At 33.9% G+C, this 21,156-nt stretch overlaps 1 protein-coding gene across 5 annotated transcripts in view; it reads right to left on the reverse strand.

Moving 5' to 3' along the window:
- The window catches only part of DGKB (diacylglycerol kinase beta), a 326,104-nt gene that overhangs the window by 181,796 nt on the left and 123,152 nt on the right, over window positions 1-21,156 (reverse strand). For all 5 annotated transcript variants that reach the window (XM_088533501.1, XM_088533498.1, XM_088533500.1 and 2 more), the window contains 4 exons: window positions 15,592-15,666; window positions 8,876-8,961; window positions 6,568-6,657; window positions 1,436-1,596 (listed from right to left, as the gene is read on the reverse strand). In XM_088533501.1, the coding sequence (XP_088389627.1) occupies window positions 1,436-1,596; window positions 6,568-6,657; window positions 8,876-8,961; window positions 15,592-15,666 (412 nt within the window). The remainder of the gene's footprint in view (window positions 1-1,435; window positions 1,597-6,567; window positions 6,658-8,875; window positions 8,962-15,591; window positions 15,667-21,156) is intronic.

Below are 21,156 nucleotides of genomic sequence, written 5' to 3' on the forward strand. Positions count from 1 at the left end.
TCATGTATTCACAGGTTTTAAATGAAAACAGAGTTTTCTGGTTGCCTATAGAGCCTGAAATGTTAGACTATTTTCCTTGGCTATTCTGCAAGTAGATTACAGTGTCCTTATTAGTATTATAATCTTGCCACTGTATAATTTCAGTGCAACTTTTCTTGAGTAAAAATCTGTTTTCTTCTCTTGAGTAATGCTAAAGAATTCTTTGAAGTCTGGCACATTCACAGATGTCCCACTATTTGGCATTCATTTTCCTGTTTCTGTGCTGTGCCTTTACACATATTGTTCCTTTAAGTTTTAGCATAAATATTGTCTTTTGACAGTGTCACAGATTATGTCCCTCTGTGCAGGGCATTTCCACTATCATGATGTTTTTCCTTGATTATAGAATTACAAACAATATTATGTAAAATTTCATCAAGAAAATATAGAACCATCTTAAGCTGTGGCAGAATCTTGTTAAGACTGAAGTGCAAAGATCAAGTAAATTGACAGAGCTTTAATTTCTTGGATTTACAGTGTGTATGTAGTACTTTCTATTAAAACACTTTCTATAGCATTTTGAAACACTGGATTGCAGAATGAGTTGTATATGGATTCTTGTAATGTACAAGCTAAATGGAGTTTTTTTTTTATTTGATTGTTTTAGAACAGCCAGAGCTAGCCATTGGAGGGCACGTTTCTATGTTAATTAGACTACAGTTGTGTATGAGTTATAAACCAAATTTGTGAACTACTTGATCTGTGAAACTTCAACCTTATTATGGATATCACTTCTACTTGTGTTTGAAATTGTAAAAGATTACATACATAGTAAACGACTACAGGACAGCAAACAGGACTGATTTCTCTCCTATATGCAGCATGGATAGCAGATGAAATTAGCGGAAACCATGGAGAAACACAAGCGGGAAATGCAGTTCACTGTATTCACATGATTTAGTCTAAATGTGAATATCAACCTATGGACAGAACTAAGAAGATATTTGGGATATTTTTCATTTTATTATTTAAATGTACCCTGAAGACATAAGGAATGCCACTGTTCTTTTGAACAGTTTTCAATTTCTGAATACTAACAGTGAAGGTTACTTAGAGTTCTTACCAAGTCATTATTTTTCCCTTATCTTTTTTTTTTTTTTTTTTTTAAGATCTTAATAATGACAATCTAAATTTAGTGTTATGGCTCCTCAGAAACTACTAGGAACAGCACGAGTATCTTCTTTAAACCTGGGAAGGTAGAAGATCCTGAAAAGTAATTTTAGTTTGAATGTAAGTAGATTTATGTAAATTGCTGTCAGTTATCTATGTCTTTATTTTACTAGAAAAATAACATGATAGATAAACTGTTGTCAACCATTCTTCATGGAGACTTACAATGCAAATATTATTCAGAACGGAGGCAAACAAACCACTTATGAATAAGCATAAGTCTTACCACGCCAATGGAAAAGTAGTTGTTGATGATGTTGTAAGGCACTGGGTCTCCTTTCTCATCTTTATCGTTGGGTATTACTTCAAATTTCCATCTGTCCAGCAAAATTTCTGTACTGTTCTCAATGTCTTTTAAGATCTTCATCAAATTCTCACCTTCATAACCTAGCAAAAGGTGAAGATGGTAATTTTGATCAGGCATGATAAAAGTTTCATTTGTTTTTCTTTCTTGGCGACTGGAAAGATGAAAACCATGCATATAAAACCTGCAAAGTAGGACTATGTCCTCAAGTACTGGCAATTTTCCAGTATCTGTCATTAAAGTAATACAAATACAGAGATGACTTTTACACTGTAAACTTAGATTAACACTGCAGATTTCACTCGGCATTTGATTTATACTGACACTGGAGAAAATAATTTGATCTTCTAAACTTGCCATTTTGTGAAATTTTCAAAATGATTATACCAGTTATCCAAATGCTTAAAGTCGTAATTTGTATAAAATTCTCAATATAAAATGAACCTTAGTATTTAATATCTTTAATTTCAAAATTTATGCAAAGAAAGTTATATAAATGTCTAATGTGTGTCTAATTTGTGCCTAATCAAAGGCTGACAATAGTGTAAAAAGTGAAAAGCTATTTACTGTGGGCCATAATGTTTTCAACATGCGTAACATAAAAATTAATATAAAAAATGCAAAATGTGAAATCCATTCACAACTGATAAGATGCCTATTCAGCACAATAGCTATGATTTTCCATATTTTAATAACCTCTTCATGAACCTCATACTGCTCTATATCTTATTCTTATTTGCCAAGAAGCACACAAATTTTAAGTAGTTCACTGCACTACTTAAATGTTATTATCTACTGTAGTATACTGCATATCCAAAATGGGTAAAAAATTATTGCTTACAATCTTTTGAGTATAATAAGTAAGCCAAAGTACATGTATGCACATAGAAAGGGTAAATATTATCAAATTTAAATGCTATTCAGACAAAACAGGTCTGTGGTAAGATTTGTGAATTCATTTCTTCTTCAAAGCAGGAATAAATGTCCACATTCAAGCAATATACACTTTTGGGTTCATTAGACACCTTAATAAATTACAGACTCATCTTTAGGCATAACATATGTATCTGGTGGAGGGAAAAATTAGGACAAATGTCAGGAGTTCTTCTCATAGCTAGTGGTTCAGCCAAAATTCAGCATTTCCAAAGAAGAAAATGAAAACATTTAAGGTCTCCTTGTATGAAACTCACTGCTAATGTACTGCTTTATGGTTGTATTATTGCATAATACATTTTTATTAGTTAATTTTATTAGTTAATTACTGTCACCACCACACAAGTGCACGATGCATATGTGCACGATGCATGTATGCACAATTCCTTTTGTCTACATGCTAGAGATCATTCACTAGTAATCTAGTTTCTTAAAGCCCTATCTGTTCTTCCTCCTCTCCTATCAAAGTTCCAGAAAATCTGTGTTATGGCACCAGAAAGTAACTAGGCAAAGAATGATGAAAGACAGAACGTTTTCTCCATTACATCACCTAGTTTTCAACTGTTAATTTTCAGTTCAGACAGAATAAATCAAAACAGAAGTAAATAGGAGTGAATGGAAGTACAGGTTCTGAGAAATGTAATTAAATTAATAATTGTCTATTGTTGTTCATTTCCATCTTCTCTTGCAGAAAGTTTGAATATACTAGCAAAGGTGTACATATTTTATTTGTTTCACATCATTGAGGTACCTATGCCACAGTGACAGAGAAAAGAATCAAGTAACATGACAAGACCTAATACAAATATAAAATAAATAAAAAATATATCTGCAAACTTCCACTGCAATTACTCAGACCCCCTCAGCATGCGAAGATGACAAGCAACCACAATTAATCTGAGTTGTAAACAAACAGATGAGTAAAAAAAAATGTTTTTAGCTAAAATTTTTGCTAAAAACTTGTGAGATTAGAAGAGAAAAATATGATTAGTTTTTCAGATTCAGATGAACAGAGTTAAAAACTGATCCAGATGACAGAGTAAACGTGTTGCAAGTTGATGGTAATAATGCTAGGAATTTTGATCTTGCAGTTTTCTAACTTGCTGAAGTGTTGTGTTTTGCCAAGAGAAAAGGAAGAATACAAGAGCAGGTAAATGCAGCTCATGATTCACCTGTACAGAAGGCAAAAATCAGGTAGGACCAAGATACAGGTAGCAGGGATTGCGGTAACTGGCCCACAGACAGAATGTGAGACCATCTCAGGTATTCTTATAACCTGTAAATTCACAGACACTTTTCATGCATATCTTATAGATATTGCAGCATAGCTGATAAGTGCCTGACAGCCAACATCTGACATTCTCTATGAGGAAGGAAGGTATGTATATAGCAGGAAAAAAAAATATTAAATACTGAGAGGCGGGTATACCTAGAACTGGAGCAAAGATAAGGGAATTTGATACTCTGGAGAATTTAGAAATTTTCAACCTGTGGAGAACAATTTGAAGATATATAGACCTACTATGAAAGTAGTAGACCTATGAATGTAGGTCTATATCATCAAGAATCATAATTAAACACACTGACCACTAACTTTCCATAGTGACAGAAAAGACATTTTTTATTATCAGAGACATTTGATCAAGGCATCTAGGCAGGTACTAGGACTTCATTTTGAGTTTCTGAAGAGAATGTCATTCAGAATTACATCCTGAAAAAGAATCCCAGAAAAAGTGTTTGTTTGTTTGTTTGTTTTAACAATTTGACATAATATTTTAGTGTTAGGCTTATGAGTACTATCATTTATCTCAAAGGATCAGTGCTTGATTTTATTCATTACTGAAATTTCACAAAGTGAAACAGAAATCAAACTATGCAATCTTTTAAATTAGTAGCAAAACATGTCAGACATGCAGTCTGACCATGAACTGACAAGTCTCCACAGACTATTTTGATTGGAATATGTTTTTTAACACTGATACTAAAGGATCCTACTATTGACAGTAAAACACTGCGCTCTGTTGCTGCAGAACTCTTTGATGAGACACCCAGTTGTTTACAGATATCTGCTCCACTGAACGCTTTTGCTTTACATTCATTTCTCAAACACATATCAAGTTCTTTAAAAGTTTTTACCTCCTTCCATCAACAATAGATAAATGATCTAGGAAATTTTGCTATGAGAAATGATCGCCTGACTAGAAATCAGTAGTAGAGAGAAAACACAGAAAAGAGGGGCTGATAGCTGGGAGAGGTGAAAGGCCAATATAGAGAAGACTGAGGTTCTCAATGCCGCCTTTGCCTCATTCTTCACCAGCAAGGTCTTCCAAGCTTCTGTGCTCAGAGGCAGGGTTAAAAAAGAATCATCTGCAGATGAGACTGAGAAAGGGATTACTTTTGAGAACTCCACCTATACAGATTCACATGACGTGATGGACTACAGAGGTTTTGATGCCCTTGAAAGACATATGTTGAACTGGTCTTCAAAAAGGCTAACAGAACAAGCCAGAAAATTACAAGCCAGTTAGCCTCATTTTCATCTCTGAAAAATTAATGGAGTTAAACTGGGTGGACACAGTTTTAGAAATGTGAAAGCAAAAGCTGAACACATGATGGATTTACTGGAATTAAATCATGCCTGACACACATTATTTCCTTCCATGATAAAAAAGACTGTGTTTGTGGGGAAAACAGTAGATATTAATTATCTCAATTTCAGCAAGGGTGTTCAACATCTTTCCCTCAACATATCTGCATCCAAATTGGGATGTTACTGTCTGGATGGGTCAGAAACTAGGTCAGTAGATACCTGATTGGATGATCAAGTTCAGATAGTACAGGGGACCTAATAACAGCCTGTCAAAAACAATGAAGAAGACAGAGACAGTTTCTTCAGAGCATTGCATCATGGCATGGTAAGAGACAAGGAGTGCATCACTGAAATAAGAAAAATTTGCGCCAGATACAAGGAAAAAAAAACACTTCCTGCGATCACCTCCAGCCTGAATTATTCTACCATTCTACCTGATGAGTTGTCAAGAAAGTGATGCTTGGCTGAACTGATTTTCTCCAAGACTACGTCACCAGCCAAGGCAGAGAAAAGGGGATCCTGAAATAATTTGACAGAATATTATTATTATCAACGAAGTTCTATAATAGGAAAACTACTGAGAATTTGCTAAAGAACTATCTGATAGCAAAGCAGGAATTAGGAGAAGATGATGAGATAGAAGAGAGTAGAGGTTTGCACGCAAAGGCCAAGAAGTTAGAAATAAACTGCTGAGTTGCAAGTAAACAATGACTGGACTGAAATGACCAACTGTGAGCTGGGAGAACAGGCTGACATGCTTTCACCAGAGACTGAGTCTTCTCTAAGACTTCCTCCTTTTGTTTGTCTTTTTCAAGTTATCCTACTCTTCTCTTTTTTTTTTTTTTCATAATGTAATGTAAATCCTGGATGAAAATAAGCTATGGGAGAAGCTGAGAGCTAGGGTCCATGCATCCAGGAAAAGGATGCAAAGGATATTAAGAGTTTGTCTTTATATATACTCTTTTTTAAAGCATTCTTTTTCTCCTCATTGCCTGATAAATGACACCATAGCACTTATTGTCCAGAATCCTCTGCAGGAGAAGAGAAGGAAAGTGGATCAAAGGAACTAGTCTGAGGCTGAAACATATTTTTCATTCAATATTTATGAATATTAAAAAAAGAGGAAACCATTCCAAATCCATTATTAGCTGTTTTCTGTAACCCTTTCAGAACAGCTCCAATTAAAATACATTTAAGGATACATCTTTTCTAATTTATTGATCAAAGAAATAACTGCAAAAAAAGATGGTAAAAAACAACAATTATTATATATATCACTTTCATTGCACCTTAGAGCTTTTTTTTGGTGCCAGTGAAAGCTACAGATAAAATATGAAGCGTGATTATCATCTTCAATATCTTTAAACATTTTGTTTAACATTTACAGTTAACTCATTCCAAAAAGATGAAAGGTATAGTGTTTCTTTACATACATCATAAAGGAAAAATTAAAATATTCAGAGTAGATTTTGATGGAAGTCATTTTTTTCTTTTTAATTATGTAATGAATGATATTTTAATTTGCTTTTACCTCCTCCCCATCTCAGACACCTTGCTAAATCATTACCAGTCCCAAGAGGCAGGATAGCAACTGGAGGATGCTTAAGCAAGTTTGCTTTCTCTGTAAATAAAGAACAAAAAATATGACTAAGAAACAAAAATCTAACTGCATAGTAACAATACAATTATTGTCTTAAGTTTTGTTTCAGTGAATGACAGAGACATGTCGATATGAGATTCTGCCACATTCTCCACAACAGGCCCTACAATCACTCCTCCCCTTGTCAGTATTCATCATTAGTTTATGTTATTGTCCTTATCACAAGAACTTCTGGAACCCACGACTGTGATATCTGGCATAAACAAAGATACTGAAAATCTTTTGAGACTGATCGTGCTGTATTCTCTCTTCTTCTCTGTTTTTCTTTTTCAGATGAATGCCAATTAAAATTAGTTAAGAACACAAATAAGGAGAAATCGTGTACCTTTTCATCTGAATAGTCTAATTTGTGTTTAACTCTGTATCTACAGAGATTCATGTCTACACATAAGTGCCATTACCAGGAATTCCTTGTAGCCAGCACTTAAAGTTTTGCCCATAAGAAATTAAATCTGATATTCAAAATGAGCACTGATTGATTAAGTCTCCAAGACCATATTTGGAGTTAATAACTAATATTTTTAATTTTATGTGCTTATAGTGACTTTTATCTCCTAACTATTCTCTTACAGCATTTCAAGTCAAACTCATCAACTCTATACAATCTCTACTGGTGGTGCAAATGTCACTTAGGCATAATCTTTCAAAAGTGTAATTTGTTCCTCAGTTAATAGAAATGGGTACTGTATCTAGTTTTAAGTCACACTTGAACAGTTAATTTGCTATTTTGTTACCAGAATAATGCACATTCTCAACATTTTCCAGTATGAGTTCATGCCCAATGGATGTGACAAGGATACCTTGTTATTTATTGTTTTCTGTCTTCAATTCTTTAGGAGGATTTGGCATTTACAAGTTTAATGGAAAATTTTAAGGCTTGCAACAAAAGAAAAAAAAAAAGGAAGTTTAAAAGTCTCATCAATTGCAGAGATAGAAATTTTGTTTTTTCCTCATGCTTTGCTCTCTGTCAAGATTGTTTTTAATTGGGAGCCAAGGGAAGAAATGATCAAACTGAGAAGTGTCTGTTTCACAAATAAGCTATGTTTTAAACTTTGCACCTACAACTTGTGCCAAAGATTCCTGTTTGCTAAAAGATAGCATTCAGAATCTATTTTCTGCACTAACAGAATTGTGGGATCTCACAAATCACTCCTTAGGTTCATACTATGAATATTGATGCAGAAGACAGACTTTGAGTCAACATGCAGTCATTTGTTCAATTAACATCATTAAAAAGGAAAGGTGACTGCATGGAACTTTAGTCCATCTCAACAAGAAGGCAAAGACACATCCCTTCCATGTTTAGGAAGTACACCAGATATTTACATACATTGATTTGTGATTCTGATTTGAGAACTACAGTCAATAGTTTGCATTTGCAAAATAAATACATAAATAAATAAAGATTAAAAATATACCTCTTGTACTATCCATTCCTCCATCACATCACCTTAACTTATTCTCTTTCTTCTTTTAGCCTCTATCTCCTTATTTTCCGTTGTCACACATTCCCAATTTAGTCTCTACAGATTTTCTAATGTCAGAAAAGCAATTGTGGTGCTAGAGATATTCTCCCCAATAAGCCTTAAGAAGTTCAAATTTGTAGTATCTTGATGTCTGGATCTTCCTAGTGATTTGACTTACACAGCACTTTATGGCCTAGTGCCTGAAAGAATTCAGAATCTGAACTGGTAAACAGGCCCCACAAGTAGCATACAGCTGTGAGATTTGCATGGCTCTCAGGATAGTCCTTTTGAAAAGACTATTATCCCATTATCCCTATTATGGGATAATGGAGCACATATAAAACCACAGACACTGGAAAAAGCTAATGAGTGAAGGTAAATGGTCTTGAAAAAATTAGATTTGATTCAGTTAGGGAATTGTCTTTGAACTGAAAATTAAAATAAACTCAATATTTCTTGCTTTCTGGGAGTCCAGAGGATTCCCAGAAATAGAAAAAATGAGGTTACATAGGGATTTTTTATATACGGATTTTGAATATCCTTAATAATTTGGATATTCTTAATAATCCCACAAATTAATACATTTCAACAATCTAAATGAAAAAAATCATGTTTGAAATAGTTGGATCCACCTGTTGATAAATAAGGGAAAAGAGTAAAGTGAAAATCATGAATAACTGATCAAGCAAAACTATAGAAACAGTATTGATTACCTATGCAATCCAAAATCCAGCCCACTGTTCCATCTCCACCACATGCCAGTACTCTGAATTCAGGAACATCTCGGAAAAAATTTAACCTAAAATAGTAAATGAACATACTAGATTAACATAAATTCATTGTGTATTATGCTAACTTATTATGAATTAACACATTTTATAGTAAATATTAAATTGGCAAGTTTAGCATTTTAAGTAATAATCACCTCTATCCACGCATTCACTCTTTTAGATGGAAAAAAAATAAAATCCAACCAATGCATTATCAAATAAATTCAAAATGAAAACATTAACTTGAGGACTATTACTACACTGCTATCTGAAAAATTTTGAACCTGGCAGTTAATCCCAATTTTGATATTTCAACTCAACTCTTGCTTCAAACTATTGTCAGAAAACATTCTTAGGGTACCTAGTTATGAATGGATCTGTTGTCTTTCAAGTTAGAAAATGTCTAAGGTGGCTAAATATATCAGCCACAACATTTCATTAAAACATTCATTAGCCCACATAAAGAACAATTTACCAAGACCAGCATTTCAGGATAGCTATAGTAGGTAAACTACAAATTATCAGTGATATAAAGATATTAGTTAGCTTGGTAGATTTCTCCATTGTAGATGAGATTAAAGGGCAAAAAATGGACTTAGGGATCCACCCACATTACAGAAATTTCCTCTTAAATAGGAAAGGACTTCAGAAGTTCAACATTATGATTTACAGAAAAATTGCTGAATGGTATCCATCCATCCATCTTGGGTGGTATCTGCAATTTTTCCATCAATTTGATAATTATGATTGAAGTAATACATCACTCATATTGGAACAGGACTTACATTTGTGTGTAAATGGAAGTGAACAAAAGTGAAAAAGTTGCCTTAATGCATCACTACGTCAAAGCCAAGTTGCCTAAACCTTCATTTACAGATTTATACTGACAAGAGATAGACCTGGCAATTATCGAACTTCTGGAAAATTTCTGTAATCTTTGTCCATTTCTGAATGTAGAATGCTGTGTTTGATCAAGCAATTCCACTGCTACATGTATTCTGCTTAACTTGCCACTGAATCGCCTGAAGTTAGTCATCCAGAGGAAAGTACAAGGTTGAAAGACAAAGCAACTACATTGTTGAAATGGTTACTTCTTCACTGTAAGGACCATAGTGTCTTCATTTTACAAAAACAAACAAACAAACAAATAATAATAATAAAAAGAAAAAAAAAACAAACAAGGAAACAAAACCTGACAAATATTTATTCAGCTGAGTATACGAATGAAATCTAGACCTGTGTTTTCCCTTCCTACCAAACACTACCTAAACTGAGCTGGCCATGCAGCCACTGGACAAGGCACATAAACACTTTGTGCTCATTATGACAGAGTTATGGTTTGGTGTACCCTGTAATGACACTATTCATGAGACACTAATTACAATAAAACACTTCAATAAAATTAGTCTCAATAAATCCAGTTTATCATAACGTCAGACAAAATATTCCCTTCCTGGAATGGCATTTTAATGTGCAAAGACTGACTGGTAGATGGGTATCTAACTGTTGAAAATACTGTGTTCAGCTCATATTTTCTATGGATGCCAATTTCAAATCATAGGCTTGCTAAAAAAATATGATGACACACTTCAGGAAAGAAAAAAAAAAAAAAAAAAAAAAAGAGCCCAATCCTGCAGCGTGTGTTCACATGGCTACTGGGGACTCTATGATTATAGAGGACATTTTACTGGAATATGCACTTTGAGGTTAGAACTATGATAGGTACCCAATGCTGAAAACATTGTTCTATATCATATACTTTACACTCAAAAACACCAAGAATATACTCAGGTTTCCCTTAGCTAGCTGTTAGTTAAGATACATATTGATCTATTTTTACAGAAGTAAAAAAATCCAAATCATTTTGTTATAGATACTAAAGAATAACAAAGAGTCAAACTCATGATCCTTACATGAATTAAATTTACTTCATATGCATGACATCCCCAAAACAGCATCTTTGCACATTTTAGAGGGACATGTGCCTGTCACAAGAACGAACACAGGGAGCATTTCTGGGAAAAGTGAATCAACACAGGCTGTATAGTAGGTGGAGCAAAGATATTGGATGTCATAGATACAGCGAATTTCAGAGGCAACTTAAAAGGGAAGATCAAAAGCTTATTTTGAGGTGACTGAGAAAAGGGAACCAGATGAATAATGCAGAGAGGGCAGCAAACTAATGAACAGCAGAAAAGCTTTTAAGACAGATTTCGGACAATGGACTGCGACTGTGAAGCGTACTCAGCACTGAACAGCTAGAAAGGTTGAGAGAATTAATCTGTATCACAGCTTTAGCACTCCAACTGGTCATTACATATTTAAAATATTAATATAATATTGCAAAATTTAAAATATTGATAAATTCATTTAAAATATTGATAAAATTGAAAAGATTGTTATTGATACTGCAAAAACCACAGTATACATACTTATATATATCATATGAAAAATATTAGAAATATTCCTTTATTCCTTTATTAAATGAAGAATATTATTAAACAGATTATTAAAATATGTCTAAAAACAATATTTTGAGTTTTACACAACTGTTACTTTAATCATTTTACAGAATCAAGCAATCCACGATGGCATATTTTGCCTTTCTTTGGCAAAAAACTACCTCTTCAAAAGCAACACAACATAGGTCTCAAGGTTTTGTTCAGCAGAAAATAACCCAGCAGTTATTATGTTATAGAAAAATATTCTTGGTGTATACAACTTCCTAGAATACTCAGCAAATTCCAAATGTCTAACTGCAAAGAAAACAGGAATATACTCTAGCAATCAACTTTAATAATCAGGGAAAATAGTGTAATTTTCAAAATAGACCTATTGCTTTGTGGAGTTATAAAGGCCCAGGTGCTGTAGATTCCCAACTAAATTACAGAGTAAGTTGCAGGGATTCAACCTGCCTGTCTTGGGCATTTTTCAAGTGGATAGAATTTAAGATTTAAAAGGCCTGTTGATGTAAGCTTGTGGATGGAATTTAAAAATATATGTATTTTTTTCAAATTAAATGTTTAAGAGAGTTGCAAAGAAATACAACTTCTGTGTGTATAATTCCTATTATGAAATAAAAATAACATAAATTAGACATTTAAAATAACAGACTTAAGGGAATGGGAGCCTTTTCAGAAGGACAAAGCCTCTGTGAAATGGTGACCTCTCTACAGAGTCCTGTGGGTCTGTGGCTCAAACACTATTCATCCAGCTTTTATTTACCTCTCTGTGAGGTGAACAATAACTGAATTTCAGATTCTTCAAGATCATTAAATCCACAATAACAGTTGTTGTCAGAAGTAGAAGGCTCCTATAGAGATATAACAACCAAACAGGGAAACTCTATTCAAGGCTAAAAACACAGGTGCTAGGCACAAATTACACAATGTATCAGCCTGGCAATTTTCATGTCACTTTGTTAACTGTGGCAGTCTGTAACTGTGGAGTACCTTTTATGCTTGCGTTCAGCTGCAGAGTTTACAGGGTTCCTCCAGCTCACACATATCTCTTTGCTCCCAGATAAAGAATGCCTAAACCATTAATTACTATAGCAATTCTAAAAGTGTACGGGTGCCCTTTGGCTGAGAGCTCCTTGATTTTCGGGCCTCACAGCAAGTCAGCTTCCGTTGTTGGAAAAGAATCAACATCAGGGATTCAGCTGCAACGCCATCTATTTGCATCGCTATGTATTTTTATATGTATTATGTTCATGAGTCTTGACTTACGACTCTGGAAACCTTAGCATGGCCATGCTAGGGAGGCTATGGGCAACACCCTTGCTCCTGCAGCTCTCCAGTAACCATCGCACCTATTACAAAACCAGGTGACACAATCACTTGAGTAACCAGGGAGTCAGCCTGCATTTATTACCATCTTTTTCAAAATATTTTTCTGCTTGACTATTATATATTGGAAAGTTTACTAAAATTGAGCAGTAACGGAGATACTAAGTTTTTGTTTGTTTCTTTCTTTCTTTTCTTTTAAGGGATGGATTTGAAAGTGGAATGTATCCTTTCCAGATTTCAAAGAAATTCGTATATGGGACTCGAATTATGGCTTAAAGCAAAGATTGCTTTAACCTAATTTTGGACTCAGATCTGCTAAGGAGCTCTTTATTGCGACACATTTCTATGAAAGATTGTGGTTATTCCAATGAAGAGGTACATTGTTAGATGTAGTGATTGAGCTGTTGCTATTTTCTCATAATACAGCTCTTTCCAAACCCCTCTGAGGCTTAGGATCTTACTGGTCTCCAAGTTCCCTCATTTCTCTCCCTACTATCCTAAACAGACATATTCAACAGACATGAAAGGAAAATGCTAATTCATATCAATCATAGATGTTTGGAAGTGTACGTAGGGAACTATTGAATGTTATCCTCTTGCTTGATGATGGCGTTTCATCAGAAAGACATAATCATAAATAAAGGACAAACATTAACTTATAGATTAAAATGGGTAGTTTGCCTGTACAAAAAAACATGCAAACACTACCCTTATACTATAGTTTAGTGATGTCTGGAATTATAGTTAAAAAAGAAAAAGGCTCAAATAGGCTCAGTTGAAACATATTACAATAATCATAAACAATTTTAAATAAATCTATACGCTTATCACTTTCAACTCAGTAATAGTAACTGGCATGGAGCATAGAGTGTATTTTCCCTTGTACTGTATGGTTGCCTATTGCTCTCTATTTCAGTCTGAATGCAACATAAGACAACGTTAAATAAATGTAACATTCTGCTTGACAAATCAGTATAACTGGCATTATAGAGATGAATGGGCGAGTCATCAGATGGATGGATGGGCAGCAGGTATTTATTAGATGATCCAGCTCTCACAGAAAAGAGAAACAAAGATTGGTAAATGAAACAGAGTGAAAATATGGTTGACTAAACTGCTCGCTTACTGGATAAAACATATACAGCCTACACAGAACTGCCACAAGGCAAGAAGTGATGATAAGAGATAAACTGAAAATTTAGGTTTACACTTTTCTGTGAAATTAATAAAAAGAGTACACCAAAACAAGCCTAATCATGTCTGTTTGAAAATTAATTAGAAATTTTTCAAGATGACACTGAAGTAAAACTATTTAGCTTCCTAATAGGAAGAGAAATTGAAAATATTTCCTAAAAAAAAACCCCACCCTATTCCCTATTCCGGTTCAAAGGATTCAAGTTTAAATGGTTTCAGCACTGTGTTTCTGTCTGCACTGAACACTGCCCTCTCGTGCTTCTGCCTTAAAATACATTTTCCTTACATCATCATAAGACACAGGAAAACCAGAAGTCAGTTATAGATGAAAATGGAGTCAATAAAAAAATGTACATTTGTCACTAAACGAAGTATATTTAGCCAGATTTTTTTTCAGCTTCACTGAGGTAAGCTGAATTTGAACAAAAATATTTCAGTGATTTTAAAAGATACCAACTCAGACTCAAGTGCAGCATTGCTAGGTACATAGCTTATATAAGGCAGTACTAGTTGCTCATTTTGTTTGTGTTAAAATTTACTGAGATATTCTGAAATAATTTCTGTTATTTTTCAGTTCTATTTGTTTTCTGGACTAACACTGTTTAAATTTTCCTTAGGTAGCACAATTACTTCATGTTTGTTGTTTGTGTTGTTATACTAATAAACTAGCATTAGCATGCAGTTATTGTACAGAATAACAAGCATGAGAAGAGTCATGAATTGCCTAATTTCCTTTTTTTTCAGCATTTTTTTCACCACACTGTGGGTTGCACGATAGTTCTTATTTACAAGATTTTGTCAACAGAGTCAGCATAAAGTATCACGAAAATCGACTTCAAAAATAATAAATAAATAAATAAACAAATCCTCCTGTTTCCCTTAAAATCAACACACTTTCTGTATATTTAACCTTAAAATCAACAGTAATGGCACAAAATCTTAGAGCAAATGCTTTCTAGTGTGACAATTGAAATAAAATACTACAAGGCACAAATCAGGTAATTTTCTCCTTTTCTCTTTCCTCCTTCAAGACAAACCTCTTTATATAAATCATTCCAAAGTCCAAAGAGAAAGGAAGAAATAAACATTCAGACTTCAGACAACAGCATAAACTTTGTGTCAATGAACATACATATATATATATATATATATATATATATATATATATATAATTATCCTCCTGCAGCTCTTCTGAGTGATGTAAAATTTCATACATTAATTATAACTAAATAACATTCAACACATGCAAAACGATATGTGTACAAGTTGTTCAGTATTGATGTGTGTATGCATATATATTTGCACACACACATGTGCACGTGCTCATTTAAAAGAAATGTATGTCTTGCGAGTCACTCTTTGAGGCTGTTTTAATACTTGCAACATAAGAGTAACAGCTGAGTGAACTCAGATTGCTGATTTAGCAAGGAAAGCTGCAAATGAAATGAAATTTATCTCCTAGTTCTCACAGTGGCCTGCACAGTTATCAGTAAAAAATAGAGGATATGTAGTTTTATATCTACCTATAAACAAATAATATCAGCAATTTCTGCAGCCATTTATAGGTCTGTGGTGTTGATACATTTGAAGATTACTATATGTTCCTCAGCCCCGTCATTTGATTATGCAGTTTTTTATTAAATGAGTTCCTGGTAATGATATTAACTGTAGACTTACCCTGGCATTGGTCCATTTCCAGAAAGACTATAAACTTGACGAGGATTTAAAAGGTATTGAAATTTTCTATAAATTCTGAGGAGGAAAAAAAGACAGGGGAAAAAAACCCTTAAGATTTTTTTTTTTTGTAAAAACAAAATAAAACAAACATACAAAACAACAACAACAAACTGTCAAAGAATTTAAAAAGTTAGCACATACTATAATGACCTGAATTACAGGATCTCATTAATACAAAAAGAAGATCAAATATTTGAACATGACAATTATAATAATTCACATCTACACTGCTTTGTGGACATAATATTGAGATGTAACTTCTACAAGCTTTTTACAATTTGAGTGCCTTACATAGAAGGAAAAATGTGGGACAGGGAGGCACAATAAAAAAGGTGACTCAAAAAAATTATAAGAGCAGTTTTGTTACTATTAAATCTCATTCTAAAGGATTTATTTCAATAGCTAGCAGTGAATTTCATATTGCTAGCACACACAAAATGTATAATTAATTCCAAAAGCAAATTGGCTTGGTCATCTACCAAAAATGTCTCCATATATTGAACAACATTCTGAGAAAGCAAACCCGTTGTCAGCTACCATTAGACTCAGTTAATGGAAACTTACATTTCCTTTGGATTATTTTTAAATAGAATGAACATCAAAAAGATTGAAAACTAACATTTTAATTGAATTACACTCATTTGAAAAATCTCAATAATAGGAGGGAAATTATTGATTATGGTATGTAAAGTGTTATCCTATTCCAGAAGGAACTACTGGGAAGTGTTTCTTCATATGGTAGAATACTTCAAAAATTATAACCTCATGAATTTGAGGTTATTTGTCCTAAAAGTATAACAAATGTTTTGCATCATGATTACAAGCATTAGAAATGTAATTTTCTACATTCACTACAATGTCGAACCCCTATAATTTCTTATATAGAAATAAGATAAGACATGAAAGAGTTTGAACTCTGAATGACCGAATACATGACTGAATCTATGAAAATAGCTTGAATTTATAAAACCTTTATTCCTGCTTTTAATTGTAATGTTTATATCCTCAGGCTAATTGATATTTTAATGTTTTTAAGTATACATTTATTTTTCCACTAGCATATTTTCCTTTATTTTTAAATAACCTTTACTACTGCTTTAAATAAAATAGATGCACAGTAAGAATTGAATTGTCTTAACTTACATTTCCACATGGTTTCAAATTCAGCAAAATTAAACTGTCTAGACACTATCCATGTGCATATTGAGAGATTTTTTTCTAAATAGAAATACATAATTTATCAAGCTAGATGGAAGAAGAGGGTATAAGGATACTGAATACAAACAAATTTATAATTATCTGTAAAATTGCTAAATTGGAATTTTTTTCTTAACTTATCAATTATTTAGTGACATTAGCTTCTTTATAAAGCATTATATTCAAACATACACACACAGTCTATTCCTGATGCCGCTCATGACAGAAAATGTCAATATGAAATGACTGGCTTCTCTTTGCAAGCAAGCACATTTTTGTCAACTGTTGTGATTATGACTAAATCAGACATTTGTCAGTAGATTTACAACACTACATTTTCATTTCATATTCAATATTTCACTGATGCAAAGGGATCGTATTTTTAATTTTCTGCTTGGTATGTGTAAGTTACCTGTCAGTGACAGTAGTTGTTTCTTAGTGACAGTGATGCCATTTAACCTGGTCAAAAGTTCAGTAACTTTAACCTGTGTAACCTGAGGGAGTTCCTAAACAAGATTGTCATGAAAGCCTAAAGGTTTAACCGCTTGCTGCCTGAAACCAAACAGTTGCTGGATATCAGTGAAATAGTGTAAAAACCTTTTTAATAAAAAAGGAGCTGCATATCTCTAGCCAAAGTCTAGAAGTCCACCAGCAATAATGAACAGATGACACTGAATCCTATGATATCAGCTGAATTCAATGCATTCACAGACAGTGGTTGAACATCAGTAGTACCAGCAGAATCATGCTATAATGACTCATTGCAAATGACACATCATGCTTTAAATTACTATAACACATATTTCTGTACACTAGTGAGTGTAAAATTCATAACTTAAAGATGATTCATTTCAGTTCAAGCATTCATCAAGAAAGAGAAAGTGCCTAAGTTTGCCTTCAGACTGAGCTGTAGGCAGTTCAGATACTGTCAGGGGCGCATTCAAGACTAGGAAATGGACAGTAATTCAGACTTTCCAGTCTTATATGTACAATACTGAATAGCCTAAAAATACTGACATGTTTTGCGGGGAAAAAAAAAAAAAAGAAAAAAAAAAATGCTTGCTTCTGTTTGCAAGGAAGGGTTCAGATTCGGCTTCCTCGTGACTGGCGATTTGTGCAGACAAAGCAACGCGGTAACGTAGCGGGTAATGCCAAATAAGAGAGCTCTTTGTGACCGAGCGTGACTCCATGAACAAAGCCAGCGTATGAAATCACCACTTGTCCCCACCCAGCTGGTACCTACGCTGTAACACAGTTTACCAGCATCCAGTTATGCTTATGTAATTGTTCACTAGGCTATTCTCTGATCGAGATAATTCCACAGATTCAACTTAAAACACAAATGGTCAGGGAAGTTTCTCTGCTGTCATTTCTTCCCCTCACTTACATCATGCTCAGGATATGATATGCAGTGGAAAACCCAAAACAGCTGTGCTAGGATAACTGAGGAGGCATGAAATTAGAGCAGAAAGGTCCAAGAGGGCTGGGATCTTTTGCAAGCAGCTCTCCCGACCGTATGTGACTGCTTGGTCTGAGATAGACCAAGCTATCTTTCAAAGTCATAAGATCCTGCTTTAGAAAGTTAGGAGACATAGAGGGACAGAAACCTGTTGGTACTCCAAAACTGGCAGGAAATCACCGGGGGAAAAGCTGTCCACAGCAGTGCTGCCTGCAACATAGGGAATGCATCATTTCAAGAATCTTAGAGATGATCTAAGATGGGGGGATTTTAGGCTTAGTTCATCAATAGCGATAAGCAATAGTATTCACCCTCCCATATAAAATAATGTTAATAGTCTTTTCCCCATGATATATGGCATTATAGAAAAAAATCTTTAATCACTCCTATATTTTGTCTCTATGCTGGGAGCTTAGAAATCAAGTATTATGATAAGGTGGGATGGAAGAGCTACTTTGAAACAAAGTTCTCTGAAAACAACAAAGGTCAAAGATATCATCAACGTGCACTGCACAGAAGCTGAAAGTGGAGTCAGCAGGAACCGTCAGGGTACGGAAGCTGATCTCCAGTGCATCCAACCGCACGTTTGCCAAGGAAACAATTGTTTAAGCTCACCTGCTGGTCAGGCAAATAAATTGTAAAATGGGGAAGGGGAAAGTAAAAAAGTAATGAGTGTGGCAAAACAGCAATGTGATTTAGTAGTACTCTTATGTGAGAAACATTACCCTTCACAATAACAGCCTTTAGAAGCACTACATGCCATAACCGTTTGCCAGTTGCATATTCTTTCTGCTGAAAAAATTGTATTGTCAATTATGTAGCAATTATGTACATTTTATTCACAGATAATTTACAGTTGCTATCTTGACAAGTTAGATCTTAGAGACAAACATGCAGGAATGTTAGCTCTAGGACATTCCAAAGGATATGGAAATACTGGCATTCCATAGGAATTGGAAATATTGTCATTTTTTTTTTTTCTGGATAGATATACTAGCAAGCGCTTAAATTTCTATTTTATGTACAATTATTGAACACATGTTAAATTGTAATGTAGCCCAAAGAAGACACCTGATTGGGTTGAATGAACCTATCCAATCCCATTTTAATTAGTCTATTTTTGGTCTGTGAAGGGGTAAAATCCATCAATTTTAATTCTAGTCTGATATTTATTGCTTAACACATGTTAAACTATACTCTTTTTAAATTTGTTATTATCATATCTGCACTGGAGCAAATCCTTTAAGAACAAATCAAAATGTTTAAATGAATTTGCATTGCAAGTGGTAGGCAATAGGTACCTATTTCTCCATTTGAGAAGATACCATGACTGAATTATTTTCATAGTACTCTATTTTGTAATATATCTGAAAACCATGCCATTAGTTTTAAGAAGAGAAAGCTACACACATTTTGCAGAACATTTTTTTCTTAAGAGAATTCAAATTTTAAAACATCGATAACCTAGATATGGTTGTAGAGAACACAGATGTTCCCAACGCGAACTACTTTTATCTTCTGAACGCATTCTTTCTGACTATGCATTTATGCTTCCCGCTATCCCTCTGCTGTAACACTCAAAAACGAAAGTATCTACCTTCCTTTATATTAAAGTCACTGATCCTCTGTTCTTTTCCTTTCCATATGAGAGATTTGAAAAGGTTTGCAAAATATGAACGTAAAAGAGAAAATTATTACTGGGTGAAGCCATTTACTCAATTTGGTGTCAGACAGATGCGTGCACTCTCTCCAAATCTAAAGGCACTGAAATGAGTTGGCTTACCATATGGCAAGGCATAAAGTCTCATACAGGGGAACTGTGGGAACACTGGATTCTTGACAATATCTGCAATAACCTTTCTGTGCTCAATGAAAGTCAATTAGTAATCATAACTTCATTCATCATGATCCCTCAAATATAGCAAATCTTAAGTAAAGACTGAAGAACAGCTCCCACTAAAACATCACCTTAATCCGGCTGAGCCAAGATAATGAAATTCTCATGTACAAAAATTAGTAGGTTCTCCCACCACCCCTGCTATGGAAATTTTGATTTTGTTCTAATCTATCCTCTATTCTTAAGTTTCTCAATACCTGACTAGATTGCAAAATTACTGTAAGTAGAGAGTCTGACCTGAATCACCATCACTGTGCATTTCGCAAAGCTATTTATGTCTTCAGACATCCTTTCATTTTACTTTTCACAATATATAACTGTCACAAAACTCCAGGAGTTTCCTCTCTTTTTGGTTACTGACCATATTTCAGATATGTAAAAACCAAGAAAAGTTATAAAAAAAAAAAAAAAAAAAAAAAAGACTGCTATTGTTCCCTGGAAGTGATTTCATACTTTAGATTAAATCTTCCAGGTAATATGTGATTTTCATATCCTTATTTTATTATTTTGTTACTGGAATCAATACAAAATGTCAACACCTAAAAGGCAGACAGCAAACCCCCTTTTAATAAAATATTCCATACATGGAAAAACATTCTTTTTTTTCTTTTTTTTTTTTTTATTGATCCATTTTAAAATCTAGTTTTACCTGAAATCATGAGTTAAAAAAATCTCCTGATGGTCACTGGCTTGAGATATGTCTACATGGGTATGTAGCAGGGTTCTCAACATATTCCTGCTAACATAAAATTTGAATGCAGCCCTGAAAAAATTGTATGCAGTTAAACATTTTATTTTCTGTGACATCAAAGACAACTGAAGAGGTTATACTTCATTATACCCAGCTGCTTGCTGCTGTCCTCGTACTACCCACTTTATTGTGTAATGATGCTTGTTGGTAATGGTGTTAGTGAACAAAACACGCATGCATACTTTTGAAGGCATTATTTTT

The sequence above is a fragment of the Tinamus guttatus genome, unplaced genomic scaffold (genome assembly GCF_059628265.1).
Source record: "Tinamus guttatus ecotype Peru unplaced genomic scaffold, ASM5962826v1 Tinamus_guttatus_pri_ptg000503l, whole genome shotgun sequence".
In the NCBI taxonomy this organism is placed as follows: domain Eukaryota; kingdom Metazoa; phylum Chordata; class Aves; order Tinamiformes; family Tinamidae; genus Tinamus; species Tinamus guttatus.